The 23,138-nt window shown below is 45.9% G+C and overlaps 2 protein-coding genes across 4 annotated transcripts in view; both read right to left on the reverse strand.

The window, feature by feature from the left end:
• Window positions 1-1,098: 1,098 nt before the first annotated feature.
• On the reverse strand, window positions 1,099-10,523 carry Tm2d3 (TM2 domain containing 3). 3 transcript variants are annotated; one of them, XM_021167700.3, is made up of 6 exons: window positions 10,021-10,523; window positions 9,647-9,739; window positions 8,305-8,489; window positions 5,036-5,210; window positions 3,879-3,954; window positions 1,099-1,416 (listed from the first exon to the last, which is right to left on the reverse strand). In XM_021167700.3, exons 1-6 carry the CDS (start codon window positions 10,109-10,111, stop codon window positions 1,251-1,253), a joined length of 786 nt encoding a protein of 261 aa, XP_021023359.1. In that variant the 5' UTR covers window positions 10,112-10,523; the 3' UTR covers window positions 1,099-1,250. The 3 variants fall into 3 exon arrangements, with proteins under 3 accessions (XP_021023359.1, XP_021023356.1, XP_021023357.1); XM_021167697.2 differs by lacking the exon at window positions 9,647-9,739 and having other exon boundaries at window positions 10,021-10,176; XM_021167698.3 differs by lacking the exon at window positions 9,647-9,739 and having other exon boundaries at window positions 8,305-8,462; window positions 10,021-10,159.
• A 980-nt stretch (window positions 10,524-11,503) lies between these two features.
• Window positions 11,504-23,138, reverse strand: part of Tars3 (threonyl-tRNA synthetase 3) — an 81,823-nt gene continuing 70,188 nt past the window's right edge. The window contains exons 13-19 of the mRNA XM_021166443.3: window positions 21,758-21,895; window positions 18,556-18,633; window positions 18,237-18,337; window positions 15,870-15,974; window positions 14,646-14,718; window positions 13,505-13,619; window positions 11,504-12,410 (exon numbers count right to left, since the gene is read on the reverse strand). Of these exons, the coding sequence (XP_021022102.1) occupies window positions 12,262-12,410; window positions 13,505-13,619; window positions 14,646-14,718; window positions 15,870-15,974; window positions 18,237-18,337; window positions 18,556-18,633; window positions 21,758-21,895 (759 nt within the window). The 3' untranslated portion in view covers window positions 11,504-12,261. The remainder of the gene's footprint in view (window positions 12,411-13,504; window positions 13,620-14,645; window positions 14,719-15,869; window positions 15,975-18,236; window positions 18,338-18,555; window positions 18,634-21,757; window positions 21,896-23,138) is intronic.

Below are 23,138 nucleotides of genomic sequence, written 5' to 3' on the forward strand. Positions count from 1 at the left end.
TGGGAGTTGAGGATCCAGGGAGGGGGGAGCCCTGGTGGCAGGGGTGGGGGTGAGGAGGTCAGTGGGGGGTGGGAGGGGCATCTTCTTGGAGACAGGGGTAGGAGGAATGGGATGAGAAACTGTGGGCGGGCAGACTGGGAGGGGGGCAATGACTGGATCATACTTTAAGGCAGCCCACACTTAAATCATCTGAAGAAAGGCTTGCCCTCTGGGGTTTCTTTTTCCCTTGGAGACAGGCTTTGTCTCTGCACAGTCTAGCCTGGAGCATACCATGTGGTCCAGGTCATCTTCAAAATTCCTGCAACATACTCCCTGCCTCAGCTTCCTAAGTGCCAAGGAGACAGGCACGAGACGCCGCAGCTGGCTGTCCTGTGCGGTCAGTAGAAATATTCCCCAGAGGTACGTTATGGCTTCTGGATCTAGATGTTGGCTAACAGTCTTGTGCAGATATTAAATGTAGGACTCAGTTTCAAAACCAACCCTGAGCAAGGCTCCCCTGGACTACACTGTTACTGTCTTTTCTCTTCCATAAGGCCTACAACAGATCTGGGACCACTCAGAAAACACTTGCCACACAAGGAATTTTTTTTTTTAACACTTCCAGTGTGTCTATGATCCAGAGAGCTTTCACCACCTACCTGTTGAAATGGAGAGATGTGTTGAAAACTGACCTTTTCCTTGTGTAAGCAATGACGGCTTCACTCCTGATGGGCACTCCGACCCGGAAGGCACCGGGATGGCAGGCTGCAGATTAATCCTGTCCTGTAAGCTCACCAAGGTTCAGTACTCCTGCCACTGTTTACATCACTCACAGGACCCACTGGCAAACTCCATAAAACCGCATTTCCCTTGAGACAGGTCATACCACGAAGGCGTGACATCCCCGACTTACAGATGTGGAAGTCTACGGGAGGAAGCCTAACTGCCCAGGCCCCGTGGCTGAAGCTGAAGGGCTTGAAGGTGGAAGATTAAGTAGCACAGTGGGACTCAGGCAGGCCTTTCTGCCATTTTCTTTTTTTGCTTTTAAGTTTATGTTTTTAGTTCAGCTCCCCCTCCGTCCTGCCCCAAAGTGATTTCAGGCAAATAAAAAGTTCTAGGTTGTCGTGGTTCAGTGTTCGATTTCTTTATTTTACCTTCATCAAGGCAAGCCAAGTACAGATGCTGTACATTAAAAACATAAATACCCCTCTCACACCGCATCCATCTCCACACACAGGACTCTACACTCTCTCTGAAGCACATAACCACTGTTAAATGTACAAAGAGCCATCCGCTGGTCCCACATAGCCAACTCCAATCAGCAAAACATCGATTAGGGTCCATATTCCCAGGCCGCCAAAGCTGAAGAGCTTGCCGAGGCCTTCGCGCCACTGGCCCAGGTAGAAGCGATCGGCTCCAAATCCCCCAAGGGTGATGCTGCAAAAGAAGAGCAGAGGTCCAGTGATGTCGAGTGGTTCCCGCCCCGTAGGAAAGGGTATAGGAGGATGGAACCCCTTAACCACACATTTACACACAGGCAAGAAGACTGCCAAGATAAGCAAGGGCTCAGCATGTGGGAGGCCTGGAGTTGATTCTTGGATGCAGGGGAGAATAAGGAAACACACAATTTTCGGCTATGCTGAAACCCAACATTTTCTGTTACAGAAATGAACCTCCCTGAGGGACCCAGCCAGCCGAGTGCTGCTCTGGAGGCAGGAACTGAGTCTTGAGGCACCTGACATACCTGTCGGACCCAAATCAAGTCACCCAATCTCAGGGACTTCTCTCTAAAGGTTTAGTACTGTGCATGGTTCTTAAAGGTTTCTTTTAATTCTAAGATCTAAGACTGCTGGGACATAACGGAATGGCTCAAAGCAAACCTCACAGCGCACAGGGGAGGAGCCCGAGCACTGGGGCTAACAAGTACCCACAGCGGCCGACTCTGTTAGCGTCCTACCCCTCCCCAGAGCAGAGCAGTCAGCGCTCAGTATCCAAAGGAAGGTTCAGCATCCCAGCCAGCTGAACACAAATGCATCTGTACTGGACAAGTACAACCTCGCCCTTGTCACTGAACCTCAGCAAGTGACAAGTATTCACTCAGTGTTTACACTGATGGCTTAAGTCAGGTCAGACGACAGAGAGTGGAGGGGTGGGGAGTGTGTATGCGACATGCAAGCACTACACTATTTGATAAAAGGGGACCTGAGTGCCCGGGGGTTGGTATCTGAGGGGGGCATGGAACCAACAGCGTTTGGAGCAAACCACAGACATCTCCTTAGAGTGAGCACTCTGAATAACCCATGCTGAGTTACCACAAAAAAGCTTTCATAATTCCAGTCAGTTGTTCAGTACAGTGTATGATATAAAATGTTGACAAAGTTAGAGCCCATGAGAAGGACGCCATGGGAACTCTATCTCCTTTGCAGTTTTCTGTGAGATTAAAATTATCTTAAATTTAGATGCGATCTGGCTGGCTGGTTCAGTAGTACTGGGAGGTTGAGGTACAATTGTACCCCTGTGTACGTCTGTGACCAGGCTGGACTACATAGTAAGTTCCAAGCCAGGAAGAACTACACAGCAAGAAGCAATGTGAACCAACGGAGAGACTTGAATGAAGGTCAGTTGTTAGCTTCCACTGAATCACTGCAGACAAAGCCCTGTCCGGTTGCCGCATCTGAGTTCCCACCTTGGGTTCCTCTTTCATTTTTCAATTCTCCCCGTTCCCAGGCAGGATCCTTCCCTTTCCTCAAGCCCGGATCCTACTGCAGAAGCAATGCTGCCACCAAGGGGACCTCTGGCAAGGCCCGGAGAGATTCTATCTAAACTGGGTGTCCCCTAAGACAAAGAATTTGGCTCCAAAGGTCAACAGTAAGAGGAGGAGCAGCCCCACCCCAGCATCACCCACTGCAGGCCTCAGGTCTGGGCCAGAGCTGCCAAGACTTCAGCTGTCAACAGCCTAACTTTTCACCACTCATTTGATTCGAGTCCCTTCTGGTTTCTCCTTTCATGGGAAGAGGGGGTACAATTCTTTTAGACACTGCTGGAAATTTTAATAATACATGAGTGCATTTTCTTTCCTTCTGTGCATGTAGCACACAGTATGTGTGACAGTGGGGACCAGAGGCTAACCTGGGGTATCTGGCTCTGTTATTAATCACCTAACCACTTGACTGCACCTGAAGCTCCACTGAATCACTGGGAGCCAGCACTGCTGCAGTGGGTGCTGGGACTGCTCGTGCAGCAAGCACTCCACACACTCAACACTCATTTTTATGTAAGAGTTACAGGTATACAGTTAGACAGCACAATTACAGGCAGTTTAAATGTTTTTCTTGGGCCAGCAAGATGGCTCAGTAGGTGCAGGTGCTTGCATCAAAGCCTGGTGCCTGGGTCTCATCCCCAGAACCCAAGCAGAAGGGGAAGGAGAGAACTGACTCCACAAAATTGTCCTCTGGCCTCCACATGTGTGCTGGACAGACAGGCAGGCAGGCAGGCAGGCAGACAGACAGACAGACAGACACACACACACACACAGGGCAAAACAAAAATGTTTAAATTAAGTGCTTTTAATTTTATTTTTTCCTAATTTTCAGTGAGCACATTACTAATCTCTGCAATAAATTACTTAAAATATTCATTACTAGACTGTTTTAAACAGTATTTTAGTCATTCAGGTGGGCTTGGGTGTGAAACAACATGTTAACAGTAATTCCAGCATGCCAGTCACAGCTCGGAGGAGAAGCTAGCACAGCTCAGTCCCTGAGTTCCAGCTCATCTCACATCTGTCTCTTAGCACCTACCTAACGAAAGCAGGATACTCAGATGGAGACGAGCCTGGCTGAGCTCCCACTGACCCCACGAACCCCAGGAGCATCTAAACTAAGGAGGGCCGAGTGTACCTGAGAGCCAGGGCTGTTGACCACTTGTAGCCGCCTGTCCAGTTGCAGTACAGCAGCTTAGGGAAAGTCCGGTTGCCTTCCAAAAAAGGGAACATTTTACACTGAAACACAGGCTAATAAAATATTCTCAGAGACCACTTATGAACAATGGCTTTGGAATTTAAAAGTTATCTCTCTTTACAAAAACATTTACAACAGCAAACTCTTTGCCATTTATAAGATGGATGTAGAGCTTATGTTGGTAACTTAGGGCTAACCACATGGAGAGAAATAAAAAACTGAATCTACCTTATATCATCTAACAAAAATGAATTCCACAAGGATTATAAACCTAAATATGAAAAGCCAAATGTGGTTCTTAAAAGAGAATGCCTTTATCTTTATAACCCCACATTAAGAAAACAATAAAATCCCATGGTAACGGGGCTGGTTCTGAAAGTAACGTAGCTTCTTGGCACTACTGTGTTGACTGGAGAAAAGGCTTGACGGACGGATAAGCACTTCCCATGCACGCAGGAGAACCAGAGTCTAGATCTCCAGCTCTCATGGAGAAGCTGGGCAGACATGCAACCCAGGCACGGAGGAGGCAGGGACAGGAAAGCTCCCCGGCCAGCTGACCAGACAGAGATCTTCCACAGAAGGTAGAGTTAGCAGCTAGGGCGACTGAAGGTTGCTATAAGCAACATAAATAACTCCTGTCAATAAAAAGACAGTGGCTGCCAGAGGAGAGCTGGGCCATCAAGAGCAGTGTGCACTATCCACTGTTGGGGACATCCATGAAGACAGCCCTCCCAGAAGACAAAGCTAAGGGGCAGGTATCTTCCTGAAAGGAGGCAGAGAATAAAATCCAGACAGTAAGTCACCTCTGTGAAGCCAGAGCAAGGGGAGGAAGGCAAGCGATGCCCCAGGTGGGTCCAGGGCCATCAGTGTCGCTGGAAGCTAGTCTGAGAGAGGCCACCTTGTCTTGTAGACCTGCGGCAGTGCTCTTGTTTATCACAGATTAGGGTGAACGAAGGAGAACCAAGGGTCTCCTGCTTTCTCTTTCCTTTGTCAACCTCGTTCTGAGAACTGATATATTTGATTTACTGGCTAAGGGCTCCTGAGTAAGCTCAGAAAAGACAAGGTTTCTCACAGCTCCCTCACGCTCTGTTCCTTACCCAGGCAATGAATGTGGTCACGCACAGTGCAGTTGGCGAAATAGCGCTGCCGAGGGCAAGCCACGGTCATGCAGGTGGTGGAATTTGAACACTCATAGTCTGTTTCAGGAAGCTGCCAGCAAAACCTGCAAGTCATGTTGATGACGAAGTTCCTCTGGGGTTTGAGGTCTTGATCCTAAGGACCAAAGCACAAACTCAATCAGTTACAAGATGGCAGCTTGTTATGATATCAACAGACCCGTATTTCTGAAACACTGTATTTAGGGCCTAGCAGTACATAAAGGAAGAAGGCTTGTATGTAGCATCGAGGGGAAAAAATCTATACAGTTTACCTAAAGGAAAAAGGCTATGGACTGGGCATGCTGGTGCACACCTAACACCTGGGAGGCAGGGGTGGGTGGAGCTCTGAGTTTGAAGCCAGCCTGGTCTATCTATGTAGGGAGTTTCAGGACAGCCAAAGCTGCAAGGAGAAACCCTGTATCAAAAAAAAAAAAACAAAAAACAAAAACCAAAACCAAAACAAAACCCAAAGGGTTTTTCAGAGTGGTAGTTCATTGTGACTTTTGTTAGCTTTTTAATAATGAGTGTTCATATTTTTGCAAGATATAAAGGGGGGCTGGAGAAAGGGCTCAGTGGTTCAGAACTGACTGCAGCTAGGGTCCCAGTGCTGAGAGCGGGGAGAGGATAAGGGCTCCCACCCCAACCAAAAAACTATCTGCGACTGGTGCCCATCTGCCAAGGAGAACCTGCTTTTCTCTAATGGAGTCAGTCTCCTGGGGTTATAACTACACTCAGGGTAGCTTACACGCCCAGGAGCAGGTGACAGCTGGAACAAAGTGAACTCGAGAGTAGTTCTCTAGACTTCTGTCTCAAAGAGCTTTGTTTGGGGGTATTTTTTTTCTTGTCTTATTGGTCTTTTGTGTATAGTCTCGTTTCCAATTATGTGTGTGTGTTTCTTGGGTTTTGGTTTTTTAAAGAGAGAGACAAGGGTGTGAGCTGGGTGGGTAGAGAGGTGGGGAGGGTCTGAGAGAGGGGGAAGCATGACCAGGGTATACTGTAAGAAAAACATTTTTTTTCCCCAATAGAAAAAGGACCTCCCTAACTAAGAGCTAAAGAGCCCAAGTTTCATTGCCAGTACCCACACGGTGACTCTGGGGCTCACAGCTACCTCTAGCTCCAGGTGTAGGGAGATCTGGTTAGATGCCCTCTTCTGGTTACCAGAGGTACCACATGTATGCAGGCAAAACACACATACACTGTGTGTGTGTGTGTGTGTGTGTGTGTGTGTGTGTGGAGGATGGATGTGTGCTTTCTACCTCATTCTACCTCAGGGCTCAGAAGAACCACACAACATGTAGAGCTTTGAGTCCTGCCATCAGGTGGCTCTCAGTTAGACTGCATTCTGGTTGGCCTGTTAAGTGCTCATGAACTTTACTGAACCCATCTTTCCACCATGAAGAAAGAGACTGAATAGAAAGAAGAAAAACCTTCAGAGACATGGGAAGGGGACGAAGTCCCTATCCTGAAAGCTAGTCTATAGTGGCTGCTAGCTGACAATGAAAAATCTCAAGTCAACTCATAAAGCTAACTCTGCCCATAGAAGCAGTGCTTCCTTCCCTAAAGACAAGACAGAGTGCTCAGGGTCAAAGTGTTTGGAGCCTTGCCTGCTCCTGTATTAGGATTCCACAGCTCTAAATAGCATGTTCCATGAACCAACTGCACGCTTTCATTTGGAAGGCTATGCTTTAACTAAGTAAACCAGATCATACTTTTCATTAAAATTGAAATCAGAAGAATCTTTAAATCTTTTTTTTTTTTTTGGTTTTTCGAGACAGGGTTTCTCTGTGTAGCCCAGCTGTCCTGGAACTCCCTCTGTAGACCAGGCTGGCCTCGAACTCAGAGATCCGCCTGCCTCTGCCTCCCAAGTGCTGGGATTAAAGGCGTGCACCACCACGCCCGGCCGAATCTTTAAATCTTGTTGTAAATTACAGCCTCCATGGCCTGTTAACTTAGAAAGTTACAGTATCACAGACACAGCTACTGCAAAGGCACCGAAGTGCAACCCAAAAGAAACAAGCAGCCTTGTCTTGGGAGCGTGTACTGTCCTTCTCTTACGGCTGGCTGGCTTGCTTGCTTGCTTTCTTTCTTTCTTTCTTTTTTTTTTTTTTCCAGACAGGGTTTCTTTGTGCAACCCTGGCTGTCCTGGAACTCACTCTGTAGACCAGGCTGACTTCAAACTCAGAAATCCGCCTGCCTCTGCCTTCCAAGTGCTAGGATTAAAGGCATGGGCCACCACTGCCGGCTCAACACCCATTCTTAAATCTAAAGTGTGTATCACATATCTCTAATAAACTCTGCTTCACTCTGACTTCTCCTGATACTCTTCTCTCTGGCCTAGTCATGGATCCAGCTTCATCTAAGGGGGATCCCCAGGGAGACACTGGCCACAGTGCTATGCTACGCTGCCTCTTTGCACCGACAAAGCTGATCCCTTTGCAAGTTCATCTGAGGTAAAAAGACATTACCAAACCCTCTGGACCCCAATTCTCTCCGCAGAGAACCCAGAAGTTCACGAGGGACTTCAAACCCCAGAAAGCAACACTGCTGCCCAACAACAACCAGCCTCTCTATTGACATTATAACCAAAACAGGGCTAACCTGTTATGGAAGGAAATGGAAGATTTTACTTATAGTCATGTTTTACTTCAGTGTGTATGTGGTATGTGTTCGTGTTCATGTGTGTGTGTGTGTATTCATTTGTGTACCTACATGTGGAAGACAGAGGCTGACATCTGGCATCTTCTCTGATAGTTCTCTATTAAACCTGGAGCTTCAAATTCCATTCCTTCGTCAGTAAAGTGATCACTTTAGTGACTGAGCCATCACTAGCCAGCAAGGTCTTAAGGTCCTCCTGGACCCGCCTCTGGGATACAGGTGCATACAGCCACGCCTAAGGTTTTACCCTAGTGCTAGGGACCCAAGCACTGGCCTTCATCCTTGCATAGACTGTTCTCACCCCAAGATTTTCATTTTTGGAAAAAAAAATTAGCAGTGAGTCAGAGGTTGTTGAGGGCAGGGCCTCATATATACTAAGCATATGTTTTACCACTGAGATATACTCCTAGAACCAAATGCAAGATTTAAAAATACTTTCCAGTGCAGTTATGAAAGACCACAGTGAAATCATTACATCAGAGAGCTGACCAGTAGAGGCTACGCTTTTAATGTTATGATGCATGCAGTTGGGAAAAGTGAACTACAATACTTACGACACAGGTAACAGAGGGTTTCACTGTGCAGTCAAACGTGACAGGCTTCCCGTAAGTGCAGGAGACATTGGTTGCACATTCTATGCAGTCTGCAGGAAGTCTGCTACACAAACCATTGCTTGGACACTTCATCATGTAAGGAGGGATTTCAGTACTTTCTGTGAGGTGAGAGAACAGCTGATTCTCTACGGATGGTGATCAAAAGAACAGTGAAAGGCAATTTTCAATGGTGGAGAGATCAATCAGCAATGACACATGTGCTAGAATGCAAACAGCTTGGAGTTGGGCTCAGTGACACCTGCAATCTAAGAGGGTTTCTGTCACCAGCTGGCTGTGACCTGCTAACTGGTGTGACATTAGTAAAACGTCTCTCCTTCCTGCTTCCCACATGGCCATGAGCTCACTGAGAGACAATGCGGGCCCAGGTCAGACCCAAGAGCTATTAGCACAGAGGACAAACTAAAGCTTGGATAAGGCAGAGTCTATGCAAAATACCGGAGGACATATTGGACAATACATACTGGAACCAGAACACACAGCTCTCCAAACCCAATCCAATGTCCTTTCCAGCAAAAGCCACTGATGGAAAAATGAAGCTACTGACAACACCCTGGGCCTCCAATTCTAGAAAATACTGGTGTTAGTATGTACGTCGAAATAAAAATCTGTGAAATGCCTCTGCCAGTTTCAAGTTCAATCCCTGAAATAATAGGACTCCAAACAGATGAACCTAAAGAGCTAGCAGACAGTTAGCAAAACAGGAATACTTGGAAGTGACATGAAGTGGCTAACGCTATAAATACCATTTCCCACTATTGCTCCTATCTCCATGTGGTCCGAGGTTGGAAGGTTCAAATCACAAAGCTGAAAAGGCCTTAAATCAAGATAACTACAGTGGCTGCAAAAATGAGGAAACAAAGATCCCTCAAAGCCCGATCCCACCCGGATTATCCTCCAGGTATCTATCCAACCCTTCTTAACCCAGCACATCACATAGCATTAGGGAAGCATTGTAGAGTTGGGTGTTTGTTTGGTTTTTAACTCAAGGGAAAATAGTACTGGCTAAAGAACTGGGAGAGAGTGGAAAATAAAAAATAAACAGAAACGAAGAGTCCTGTAGGGTTGGATGAAGAGGTAAGTCATAGACTTCAAAAAGACCAAAACTGTCTACTGAAAGCGGCTGTCTGCCCTTAATTTACATATCTAAACAACACCATATCTAACAGCCAAAACCAAAAGGTGACTTCGTATACTAAAGAAACGTGTATCGAAAACAGAAAGGGGGGCGGGCAACCACTCCTTATAAATATGCACGTTTACTAGAATAGGAAACGTCCAGTACCTGCTGCCCTGGGAACTACAGAGAATGTACGTGTTGGGCCCGGATCCTTTATTGCCCGAGCCAGCGGCTGCGAATGCTCTAAGTTTAAGGATCCTACAATTAGAGAGGCATGTTATCCTGGGATAGGATACCCTTGGTTTGTGTGCTTAACAGGTAGGGGCTGCACTGGGCATCTACGGCTCAAGAAACGGAAACGACGGGGTCGACTGGGGTTCTGGGCTACCGAAGCAGGGAACACCGGTTTTCGGGGCAGTCTGGAGCGCGGTGCTGCGGCCTCGGGCTGCGGCGCCCAGCCGTCGGTCGCCGGCCTCCCGCGGCTCCGGGGACCCCCTTGCCACCAGCTCACCCGGTGCGGCCCTCAGCCTTGAACTCACCATCGCCCGACAGAATGTAGCACTGGGACAGGAAAAGCAGCACGCGGGACAGGTGGCGGACAGACCGCAGCGGCTCGGCCGCAGCCTCCATCTTGTCGCTGCGCGTGCGCACTTCCGGGCCAGGAGGCGGGGCTGTGGTGGGGGCGCGCCGAAGGGGGCGTGTCCGGGCGCGGCCCGCAGGCGCACTGCTGCGGGGCGCCCCAGGCGGGTGTCGTTGCTTCCCAGCTCGGAGGTTGGGTGGTCTCTTTATCGCCGCGCTCTGAGTGCTGTTGGCCAGGGGAAGTGAATGGAAATGGGGACCCGCAGCAGCGGGAAGTAGTTCGGACCAGAATAGCCGTCACTGCCTTTGAAGAGATGTCCTTCTCTTTCCATTGGGAGTCTGGGAAACGGTTGTGATGCGATGTGGTTAGCCCATTTTAGTTCCGCTGACCCATGAAGCCAGGGAAGTAGCTCCAAGAGTCCCATGCACCAGGACCCAGGGCTCCTGCCTTAGGTTTCACCACAGCCTGTTGGGGGACACGCGGAGTTTAGAGTTCTCTGAGACTGGGGAAAAACAGGTTAGGTCTCAGGGCCTGGGACAAGAGCCAAATGGGTGGAATTTTCACGTAGGAGCAGAGTCCAACCCCAAACTGGCCAGGAGACCAACCTCGAGGAGGGGGAGCTGCTCTCTGCAACCTACGTTGTTTCTATGGCATATACTTCAGGAAGCATGCTGTTGGTATGCCCCTCTCTATTTTGTTGACTTGCACTTTGGGGTCCCCAAATTCCCACTTGCACATCTGATAAGTGAAAAAGTACATAAAATGGTGTTCGGCGCACAACAATCCTGCAGTAAATGTTAGCTTTAAAAATGGTTACAATTCGCACCCTACACACTCACACTGGTTTCATCTATGATGCTTCACTCTTCATGTTCAGGAAAATCAATAATATATCAAAGACTGATGCTTCTCTGCATCTAATTTGAATTCTGCTGCACCTAGTGAAATAAATCTGTAACTAATTTCTCTTTGGCATAACGGTATTTTAATTAAGTGCCAAGACAGTAAGGTTGAAAATGGAACTACAGGGTCTGGAGAGCTGAGTCAGCAGTTAGGAGCACTGGCTGCTCTTCCAGAGAACCTAGATTTGATTCCCTGCACCCACCTGCGGCTCACAACCACCCAGAACTACAGTTCCAGGAATCTGGTACCCTCTTCTGACCTCTGTAAGCACGAGACACTCTTGCAGTGCACAGACAACAGACAAAATACCCATGCACACAAAATAAAAATAATTTAAATATATCAGAATTGCAGTCCAGAGGCACAGACAGGCAAATCTCAGTGAGTTCCAGGCTAGCCAGAACTACATCGTGAAACCCAGTCTTGATTTAAAAAAAAAAAAAATCAGAAATATACTCGATTCAACATACAAGTGAAACACCCCAGGAAAGCAGTGGTACAACTCCAGGCAAGCGTCCAAACATGGAACATACCGAGGCTCTAGAAACACCATGTGATGCATTTTATTTAGGACTTTAGTGTTTCTAAAGATAAATATAATGAATTGTGAATTAGAAGCATTAAAACTGTAACTCTTAACCCACAATGCAAATAACAGATTCCACAAAAATCTCTTTGAGGTTTCATAGTCCTTTGCCACTAACACGATATTAGTACTTCTCTTATGATTGCACACTAAATGAAGTAGCAATTCCAGCTTTGGGCATGAGTTTCAGTGTGAACTTTAGTAAAGCAGCCATAAAATTACCTGAGATGTGTGTATTAGAAAATAAGACATCTCCCCTCCATGTTACAAAAGGGCCATGGGCTTTTATTGAAAGCCTATTTCTGTCGTTGTTGGGTGAGAGGTGGTGGCTGCTTGGGGATGGAGCTCAGGCCTCATACATGCAACTCGGATACAGCCCCCAGGCTGGAAGCACATCTTTTGAGATAGAAACAAAGCATGACTTCTGAGAATTCTCGCTAGTGTTCCCCTCTTTGAATGGACACCATTTTATCACTGAGGTCTCTGGAGTCTTGATAGCTTGTAAATTTCTCCAGCTTCTCCTATTTAGTCTCAGAACACAACAAATTAAAATTTTGTTTATATCAAATAATCACTTTTCCTTCTTAGGTTGAACTCATTAGAGCCCTACAAGTGGCCTTAGGGTTCTTAGAAGTACTAAAATCTTAAGTGACAGGGAAAATACATTTCAGAAGTCAAAACAAGGTTATATAGAAGCACAAGGAGAAGCCTTCAGAAGTCTTCCTCAGCATTTAGCGTACGTGATTTTTTGAGGTTCTTCAATTTTTCAATGACAGAAGCTATTGATATTTCTCCATGAATTTTGTTGTCTCTTGTTCGAACATTTACTGCATTGTTTATCTTTTCCTTTTCGCCAACCACTGTAGAAATGAAAGAGAAATAAACATTTTTTTAAATGAGTGATTTACCTGCCATAAGTTAACATCATTTGACACACACCCGAGTTTCTCCTCAATACTGCTTACTGAATTCCAGTCTCATGAGCATGATTGAGGGGAAGGGTGGCGTCTGAGCCCCTCTTTTATCCACTTCAGAGCACACTACTAAGGAAGGTCTTGGAACACAAATTGGAAGGGAACTTTTTTAACAGACACCTGATTCTTCCTGTACTCTTTGATGATTAAGGAAATACCACGTGTCTGAATCCAAGCAAGCCAACCAGAATTTTGTAGGATGTGGGGGAAAGCCTGTTTTCTTTCATACTGTGAGAAGAGGTGGGAACCTGCATCCATGTTTCTTCCCATACAGAAAGAAGAAACAAGTGGAATTAAGATATTCCAAAGGATCAGAGCAATACAGGAAGCAAACAGAGACGAGGTCCTGGTGAGGCTGAGTCCCTGGTCACTCTCTCAATAGCTTGGCTATTAATCCAACCTTTCAGGTCACCAGTCACCCTAGTACCTTCCAATAAGCTAATGTGAGGTTTGTTTCTATCACAACGGAAAGCCTGACTAACACATGTCACTTCCTTCCACAGGCAGACCTTACCAGCGATCAGCTGCTGATGGTACGGCTCTGGCTTTGCTCCCTTTTTCTTCCCACTACAGACCCTTTCTACTTGTGGGGTGTGATCAGGCCAGACCTCCAGGCATGTTGATAGCAGTTTCTCCTGATTCTATTGTTAACTTTCAATGGTTTTTTTTGAGCCAAATTGTTGGACTTTGGACCTAATTATTCACAAAACCAAAGGGGAGCCTCTGGGTTTTGCATCAAGCTGGGGCCATAGCAGTGCAGTTCCACTGAAGAAGTCATCCTGGTGTTTGTCTCCACTTGGGCTTGAATGTTAAGTGTTGCCAGTGACGCTGCACCACAGACTCCATGTGAAGCTGTGGGATCTGCCTTGTGCACTACATCGCAACAGTCAGCTCGTGACACCTAGTTACACCACATTCCTCCTTTCTATGCCTTTGTGTAAACCCCCAAGCCAAGCACTGAAAAAATGAGCTTAAATTACCCAAAATGAAATTATACTGAGCCAGCTGTGCATTCCGTATTTTCTTATTTAGTGTACAACTGTCATCTAAGTCCACATCGGCCATGAAGCCTTCTTCAAAGCATTCCTTGGACACCTAGAAGAAAGTGGGGTGTTTCTGTCATTACACCATGTAACCAGACTCCACAGCAGCCCTGTTCCCATCTTCTGATACTGACAGCTCTGTATAGCTCTTGCCATTTTGTTCAGAGTTGGTCAGAAGGTATGGAAGGGAGGGCTTATTACTACTAAATCTAGGTTCACAAAGCCTGTCACTTGCTCTCTGTAGATCCCTTGCTCTGGAGGGCATTCCAACAGTGTGAGAAGCAACCCACACAGTGAAGACCTCAGGAATGGCACCTGTGCCCAAAGGTTCCCCATGAGATGCTATGTTGGAACCAAACAGTTAGGGGCTGGCGAGATGGCTCAGCAGTTAAGAGCACGTGTTGCTCTTGCAAAGGACCTGGGTTTGGTTCCTAGCACACACATGGTGGCTCAAAACTGACCCTGACTCTAGTTCCAGGAAATCAGGTAACCTCTTCTAAACTCCTGTAGACACCAAGCATACAGACAGGCATGCAAAACACTCATACATAGAAAATAAATAAGCCAGGTATGGTGGTGCACACCTTTAATCCCAGTACTCAGAGGAGGCAGAGGCAGGGGGATCTCTGTGAGTTCTAGGTTAGCCAGGGTTACATAGAGGGGCCCAGCCTTTAGAAAAAAAAGCCCGAATAAATACATAAGCAAATAAATATATTTTTAAAATGTTTAAAAATAGAACCAGCTAAGCTGCTCCCAGACTATTACCCTCTCCCCCCGAAAGTGAGGTAATAAGTATTTGTTATTAGAAGCTGCAGCTAATAAGGTGTCGCCAATAAAAACAAGTGGGAAAGAGTAAGTGTGAGATGCTTGAAAACACTCATTTCTCAAACACTTTAAGGACATGGTTCTAACACTGCCCCATAGACGCCACTCATTCATTGCTTCCAACAATGAAAGTAGGAGGTGGTCATCAACATGCTAGCAGGGCATTATCTTAAAGCACAAATGGCGTTTCAAGTCCGTGACCACACAGAATACATGGCAAGTCCTTCTGTCCTTCGGGTGTCTGTGACCTTACCTGTAGTGCATAATTTTCACAAGCTGGGCCTACTGGGATGACCATTACCTGGCGAGGGGACAGCCAGAGAGGCCTGAAAGTATATAAAATATGTCTAATTTACTCACTTCAAAATGACCACTTAGGTGGCTAAAAGTAATCAGAGCTTTCTCAGGGTGACAGTCATGAGACAGTGGTACTGGTAAAACGGCGCAGAAGCGAATGAAACTTTATCAAGTGGGAAGGCATCAGAACAGAGCGGAAAGGAAATTTGGAATTTTGATAAGAAAAGCGGGCAGACACATTCTGCCTTGTGTTCACACACTACACCTCCATACTGACATCCACGCTGGCTTTATTTAGAACAGTTGCATATTGGAAACACCCCCATGTGCTTCATCTGGTGAATAGTCAAACATGGACGACCACACTCTGGAATGCCAAGAGTAGTCACAGTGAACCAACTACTGACAGAATAAAGATGGCTCTCAAGAGAAGTCTAGTGAGGGAAAAAAAGCCAGTCTCAGAAAGCTGCTCACTGCGCGACCCCATTTATGGGACGCTCTTGAAATGACAGAATTGCCATTTCAAGAACAAATAGGCTCATGGTTGCCGGGTTAGTGGACAGCGGCGGAGTAGAGCATCTGTGTCGGTAAGAGGAAGCATGATTGGTTCTTACAGGGGACGGCACTCTAGGACTCCATGTGGTGATGACCTCATGCTTACATGTGGTACAGTCTTATGGAACTAAACACACCACGGACAGGAGCACATGTAAGACAGGAACACGCAAACAGGGTTAGCAGCATCAATGCTTATGTCCTGGTTGTGATGCTTTGTACAATTCTGCAAGATATTTCCACTGGCAGAAGGTGGGTGTAGTGACTAGTCTTAGGTCAACCTGACACAGGGATCCACAGGGTAATAATCAGAGCTGACAGGGACAGCAGTGGTATAAGACTAGGAACACTGGAGTCGGACTTGCTTTACAGACAACCCTGAAACTCTGGTGGGCTTGGGAAGGGTGAAAAGATAACTCATCACCACCTCGAGTCTATGCTCCTCAAAGGGCAACGGTACGGCTTTCTGTCACTCTGCCTGCGAGCTTCTCTGCTTTCCCAGCTGGCAAATAGAACAAGAGCCCTCCATTTGCAGTGTAGATACTTGCTAACTATAAGCTGGAACTTAATTTGTTCAGACTGGATTTTAGAGCAGTCCTCCAGCGCTCCCTCCCAGGTGACTTACCATTTCCCCCCGTAGTTCTCTGAGAGAATGGCTATCATCCTTTCCACAGACCCCAGGATGGCGCGGTGAATGATCACAGGCCTGTTCTTGTCATCCCCATCCTTACTGAAAAAATGAAAAAAAAAAAAACAACCCACATATGTTAGGTATGTTTCAAAGGCTGGCTATAAGTTTATCTCCTGACCGTGGTTAGTCTTGTCTGTCGTTAGTGTTTTGGGGCATCTTTATTAGAGAGTTGGCAGCTTTCCCCTAGACTTGGCTTTGCTTACGAATCCTTTTTTATTTATTTTTAAATCACATTGTCAGAGAACATTGCAAATATACAAAAACAGAACACGGTAGTGGACACCACACGCCACCTCTGAGATTGACAAAATGTCCATTCACAGCCAGTCTTAATGATCCAGTTCTCCTCTCATCCACTGCCCCACTGTGAGCCTTATTTTTCCAAAACATTTCTGATATTTACTTTAAATATCCATCAGTTAAATTTACCCACAGACTGCAAACCATCATGACACGGGCATCACAGTTCATCATTCCTGCCTCCTCTACAGAAAAAAAAAAAACTAATGAAGCCAGTTGTGACTGCCAACTTCAATGAAGCAAGACACACCAAAATCCGTGCACACACTCTCAGAAGGTACAGCTCAGTTTATTCAGCATGCAATCCATAACACAGATCTCAAACCTGCATCAGTTGACTATTTCTAAAACACACTTGAAACAAATACAGAGAGGTCCTCTCTTAACCCAATTCACATGGGTTAAAACTGGACAGCATGGCGGCTAAAAGTCCCTGCTGATGAACACTGCACTCAGGCGGCAATCTGTGCAGATCCCAGAGAGCTGGGCAGAGCGGGTAGGAAGGGGACGCTCGGAAGCATCGGAACTCATTCTTCTGTGAACTTCTGCAGGTGTCACTTACTCCACAGCGGTGTGTGTGTGTGGGTGTGGGGGCAGTATGGAATATCCCTAAATCCCTAAATACTGTTTCATGTGGGAAAGGAAAGAGAAACACAATACTGTCTTCGCAGGCCTCTATGTATCCAGAATTTTCTGTCTCGTCTTTTATTTTAATCAATTAGTGACATAACATTATGCTTACACGCTGACGCTATCCAATAAACCTTAGAATAACCACCAAAGTTCCCTTCAAATAACCCCAGCGGATTAGACTTCACAGGTAGGCTTGAAGATAGTAGTTTTGCCATATTCATTCCAAGACTGCGGCCTGAGCCTTCACTTAAGTAACTGCTTTGCCTTTGATAAAATCTTATGACGTAAACACCACAGTCTATTTCTTAAGTCCACACTCTTTGGATACTCTGCACTGCGCCATTGTTTCTGAAATGTTTTTGCCTTGTCTTTTCCAGCAGGTGACTGCTGACACGCAAGGAGGCACACTGGATATTCCGTGCTCCAGTCACTTCTAGCTCCCTTACTTTGTCCCTGGCTCGGAGTTCTTATCCATTTGATTTATAGGATTTTTCAGCATGAGAGCTTCCATACGGCCCCTAACTATTAGCAGATAATTCTGGGCAGCACTAAACAAGTGACATGCCCACCTCCTCCCTGCTTCTGTTGAGATGCAGCTGTCATTTGCTGGTAAATGCTCCCTGTCACATTAGGACATTTGTTTACATCACTTCACAGGAATGGATGTTGAGCTCTGTCTGATGTGCTTCCTCCAGGTTGTGGGCAATGGGTCCCCTGAGTAAGCCTCTCTTGCTCTCTAAAGAGGCACATTCATGGTGATGCTTCACTCTCTTGCTCCCTAGGCTTTAAAATCACACCAGCTCCTTCGCCAACATACACCCCAGCACCCCCATGTGGCTCCTCTCCCTGGTATCACCTGGTTCTAACCTTGAGCTGTCTATGGACCTCACTAAGCTCCGCCCCCAGCTGTGGCAGTGGGAAATTCTAGCTAGTAGGAGGTGATTAGGCCAAGAGGGCTACCCAGGAAGAGATGGCTGCCGTTCTCACACAGGCTAGTGCTCCAGAGAACAGGTTACTATGGAGCTGGGCTGCCTCCTGTACTCGCTGTTTTCTACACAAAGCTATTTCCTTTTCCACATCTCTGCCCTGTTCAGAAGCAGCAGGAGACCTGTGCCAGATGCCTGTGCCGTGATATTGGGACTTTAGAGCTGCTGTAATTATGGTCAAACAAATGTGTCATTTGCTTATTAACTTAAGGCTTAACTTAAGCCTTTTGATCTAGCAACATAAATGGATGAAGAGAATCCCCAGACTACAAATAAGTAAACAAATGCATGGTGTATAACACAGGCACCAGAACTCATGAGTGCTTATTTTTGTATTGCATGTGATCTTACGACAAATAATGAAGATACTAGAGTCACTCACCTAACGTATGTGAGGTTAAACCTGATAGGCAGTTGGAAGTCCAGCTGAATTGTAGCACACTGATGGTATCTGCCAATAGCATCTTTAATTTTTATATCGATCTGTAAGTTAAGTAATGATTGCTTACAGACAGTTTTCATTTTTAAATAACCTCTCTTTCCCTCCCTCCCCCCTCTGTCTCCCCGTACCTCTCTCTCACCTTCCCTCTCTCTCACCTTCCCCCTCTCTCACCTTCCCTCTCTCTCTTTTTCTCTTTCCCTTTCTCTGTTTCCCTCTCTCCTCCCGCCTCGCTCTCTCTCTTGGCATATCCTCTACTTACTTTAGGGCCATAGAATGCTCCATCTCCTGGGTTTATTTTCCATGGTTTTCCAAAGTCCACCAAGCTGTTCTGCAGTTGCTATTTTAAAGGAGAGATCATGAAAACCCTTCTACTTTATCACATAGTCATCCTATTGGACAGCTCCTGAGTACCTATACGTCTTAGGTATATTCTACTCTCCTTCAAGACACACTTATCAACAGCACAGTGAGAAATGTACCATTTTCTTAATCGTTCCAGGGGATTCTAGAAAGGCCTTCCTTCCAGTCAGGCCCTCTCAGTGGCCTACTGACTGACCCTTATAGCAGCTGTCTCTTAGTTTGTTTTTCTGTTGCTGTGGTCACACCATGATCAAGGCCAACTCAAGGAAGGAGACAATTTATTTCATCTTACAACCCCCAAGTCATAGTCTCTCACTGAGTGAAGTCAGGGCAGGAAACAAAGAGGCAGGAACTGAAGCAGGGGCCACTGAAGAGCTCTGCTCATTGGCTTGCTCCCAAGCTCATATTCAGCTACTTTTCTTCTACCTTCCAGGACCTCCAGCCCAGGGGTGGTACCACTCTCAGTGACATCAGTCAGCAATCAAAAAAAGTCCCATACACATGACATTGCCTACAGGCCAATCTGATGGAAGTAATTCCTCAATCGAGATGCTCTCTTCCAAAATATTTCTAGGTTTGTGATAACTTGGCAAAACCAAACCAGAACAATGTCTCCTGGTGATGTATCTGAGGCCTCTTTCCTCTTGTAGGTGGGGCTTCCACACATGAAGAGGCATGAGAGCCTTGGTCCTGCTTTGTCATTCTCACTGTGTGACACCACTTCCCTTTGTGTGTCTTTGACCTCTGCTGCAATTGGGGGCAGGGGCAACCCTTATGAGTTACTGGGGTATAGGGACAGGAACCTCACTTTAGTTTTTAGCCTAAGCCAGGTCAGGCTTTAGATGTACCCTATGGTGGCACTTACTTATAGTGAGTGTGTGCTCAGATAAATACTGATAGAAGAAGCCCTGGATTGGCGTCCCCTGAGAGCACTGAAACAAAATATGTCAAAAGTCAACCCAGGCTCCTGTCATAACACCAATATCCTGGAGTGTAGGAGGGGTTTGATACTTGGTGACAGAGGATGGCCTTTGGGAAGTCAAGGCAACAATGGTAACTCTGAGCTTTGGCTGGAATAACCAAGGACCTGACTCCTGGGGACATGGTAGGCTTTCCCAGGGTCGCAGTTAGGGTGTGCTGTTGATAGAACTTCATTCCTGAGATGCCAGCAACATCCCTAGTGGGCCTAACTCTGCAGGAGCAGCCTTCTTCTCTTTGGACCAAGAAAGGCCACCTTCATAGAAGTGTGTCACAGGCTTGGGAGGTCCCTTCTCACTGGATTGTTTCTGAAATAGAAAGGATACTAGACAGAGAAACTGAGGCCCCGTGACAGCAATTGGAGGGTCCTGGAGCACCCAAGGCATTAAAATGCCAAAGATAGGCCAAGGTTTCGAGAAGTATATGAAGCAGAGGTGACCAAATCTTTGTCAGGTCACTGGGGACACAGGATAAGGCAGTGTAATAGAAACAGAGGTGGCTATAGAGACAGAATTAAGGAAGCTTTGGGTTTTCAAGCCACCTCAGAGACTTGTAAAGAAAACGATGACAACAACAATAGCACCCTCAAACGTTCACTTCCCTGACTCCCAGCGGACCACAGGTGCTCACTGGGGGAGAGAGTCCCCAAAGTAGAGGAAGGCCCGTCCTGTAATGCCATATTCTGGGGAGACTTCAGGCTTGGCTGCTAAACTTTAGCCACATCAATCAAAAACAGCAAAAATGTCAAGATTTCCAGCTCACTATTCCCATGCCAAGTCCACCCCTCCTTTAGGCCCTGTTGGGGGTTGGTCTGGTGTTGCTCTGTATTCGGATTCTAAATACTGATCCCTAAGAGCTGGTGCAGTCAAGCACATTCTCATGTACATCAAATGATGTTGTACAAACTTTGCTTGTTGATCTTCTCTAACTGGTAAAATAAAACTGGCGACAGCCAATTACTGGGGAGAATAGAGGTAGGCACGGCTTCAGTTACTGGGTCCTGGGTAGGGACCATGAGAGAAAAGGAGAGGGAGAAGGAGAAAGAAGATAGGAGAACAGGAGTTCTCCACTAGGAGGAGAGGACCAGGAGTACATGGCCAAGAGAAGTGCACCCTAAGGACAGACTGATGGAGCAAAACAGCTCCTGAGAGACTTAAACAGCAAATAGGGAGTAGAGCTTGGAACTAGCCAGTTTAACAGATAGAAAAGTAGGGATAATTGGCCAGTAAGTGTGCTAAAGCTGATTAAATAAATCAATAGGACTCAGCCTCCATTATTGGGTGGCTGGCTGGATTGTATTAAGAACTAATAGAGTTAAATATATATACACTTATAAATATAATTTATAAATAGAAATAATATAAAACGTGTATTATATATTATGCATTATATAAGATATCATAAATATATTAAATAAACATATATAATAAATACACAAAGATATAATATATAATTATGTAGTATATATGTATATATATATGTGTGTATATATATGTGTGTGTGTATATATATATATATATATATATATATATATATATATATATATATAAATGACAAGACCCCATAGCCTACCCAGTTCTAAGTGACTGAGTGGGAATGATGGTGACATTGACACAAACATGAAGACAACTGTACATGTGCACGAGCCTGTCACTACACCACCGTTATCTCACATACATGAATTCACTTATGTTTCCCACAGCTTTATGGGTAGGTGTTATCACCTGAGCCCAGGCACCAGGATCACATCTCATGCCCAGTCCTGATCCTGAGAAAGCTGACATGCGTGAGCAGGGAGAACGGCTAAGCCAGGCTTAGTTAGCATCCTCTTCTTCACTTTCATGTGACTATTAGGTAAACTGAGTCAGCACCCTTCCTGGGAAGAAGAATGTAGTGAGTGCACTGGGCAGGATGTGTGTGAGGAGGAGACCCTACTAGAGCCCAAGCCTAGCCTGTGCCTGCACCTCTGCCTGGCATCCATCTCCTCACAGCATGCAGAGGTGCTCTTCATATGGTCACCATGGCGACGAGAACTGGCTAGCCACCTTCCATGGTCTTCATACTCATTCCTGGACTCCCCAGTTTAAACCCCAAGACATGCGGTTTCGTGTCCTACTGCTTACCCTTTCAGCTTCATCCCATATCTCAATCTCTCCTAGGAAGTGCTCAGGCCTTGTGGACAGGTTTAATTGAAAGGAGAAGCCAAACGTCGAGTAAACGGACTGTAAAAAGTGCAAGCACCCCTTTATTTCTTCTTCAATCTGAAATTGAAGGCAAAACACTCAAATGGAACAGCAATTTAAACTCATCTGTGGTACTTATAGCTAAATCATTTATGTCAAATAGTTATTGAAACTAATTTTAAAAGTATTCTTTTAATTTTTATGTGCATGGAGTGACTGCTGGTATATATCTGCACCACATGATACCCAGTGTTGCGGAGGCCAGAAGAGGGTATCAGATCCTTTAGAAATGGAATTATAGATAGTCACAAGTTATGATGTAAGTGCTGGGAACTGAACCTAGGCCCTTTGCAAGAACAGCAGTGCTCTTAACCAATGAGCCATCTCTCTGGCCCCATAAAGCCTGATTTTAACACCAGGCGGTTGGCACCTTTCACTGCTAACACTGACTATAATTTCTTTTAGACCTATACATAGACATGCCAGAGTATCCACACATATACGCTTTTAGTAGTTACTATACAGCATTGTAACCTACAGATGTCATGGCTAACAGGTTCAAATGAGTATAGAAACCCCACTTCCTTTTGCCCTTCTCCACAAACCGCATCATTTACTTAAGCATTTCTTCTCTATATATTTAGGGCTACATCACACAAGGGAATATTTTTGCTTCAACTATTAAATACAACTTAGAAAACTCAGAAGGAAAATGAAACATTTACCTACTTGTACTTTGCGAGTTTTAGAGTCCTTCTTGTTCCAGGACTGCCCACCACCCCCTTCCCATAGCCGCCATCCTCCTGAGGGATGACTGATGGCTTGCCCGCTGACAGCTCACCTTCTCTGTAACTCCCTAAGGACATTTTCTCTAGACTGGGAATTCTGGGTTGACAGGGTTTTCTTTTAGTCCTTGAAAAGGGCTGGTCTGCATTTTTCTCCTCTGAACGAACTCTATTTCCTCCTCTCTGCCTTCCATTTTCTATCCTTCCCCCCTCACATTAAACTCGAATCTTAGCATAGACTTCTCTGGGTGTGGCCTGTCTGGACCTCACTCGGCTCCCTGATGGGTGGTTTGGGTCTTTTAATGGATTTGACAAGTTCTTGGCCACCAAGTAACACCTCCCTCTATGTCCCTGCAGGGGTGACCGCATGGAGGTCAGGTGCAGGTCAATCGCAGCTAGCCCCTTCCCCAGGTTCAATTCTGCCTTTCAGATTCTATTTTTGTATCTATGGATTTTTTTCCCTGTCTCCTCTGTTCTACTCATAAATCCAATTACTGAGCTTTGATTTTGGTTTTTAGTTACACATTTCAGTAAGA

This window comes from Mus caroli, unplaced genomic scaffold, assembly GCF_978045245.1.
Source record: "Mus caroli unplaced genomic scaffold, Mus_caroli_1 scaffold_8, whole genome shotgun sequence".
In the NCBI taxonomy this organism is placed as follows: Eukaryota; Metazoa; Chordata; class Mammalia; order Rodentia; family Muridae; genus Mus; species Mus caroli.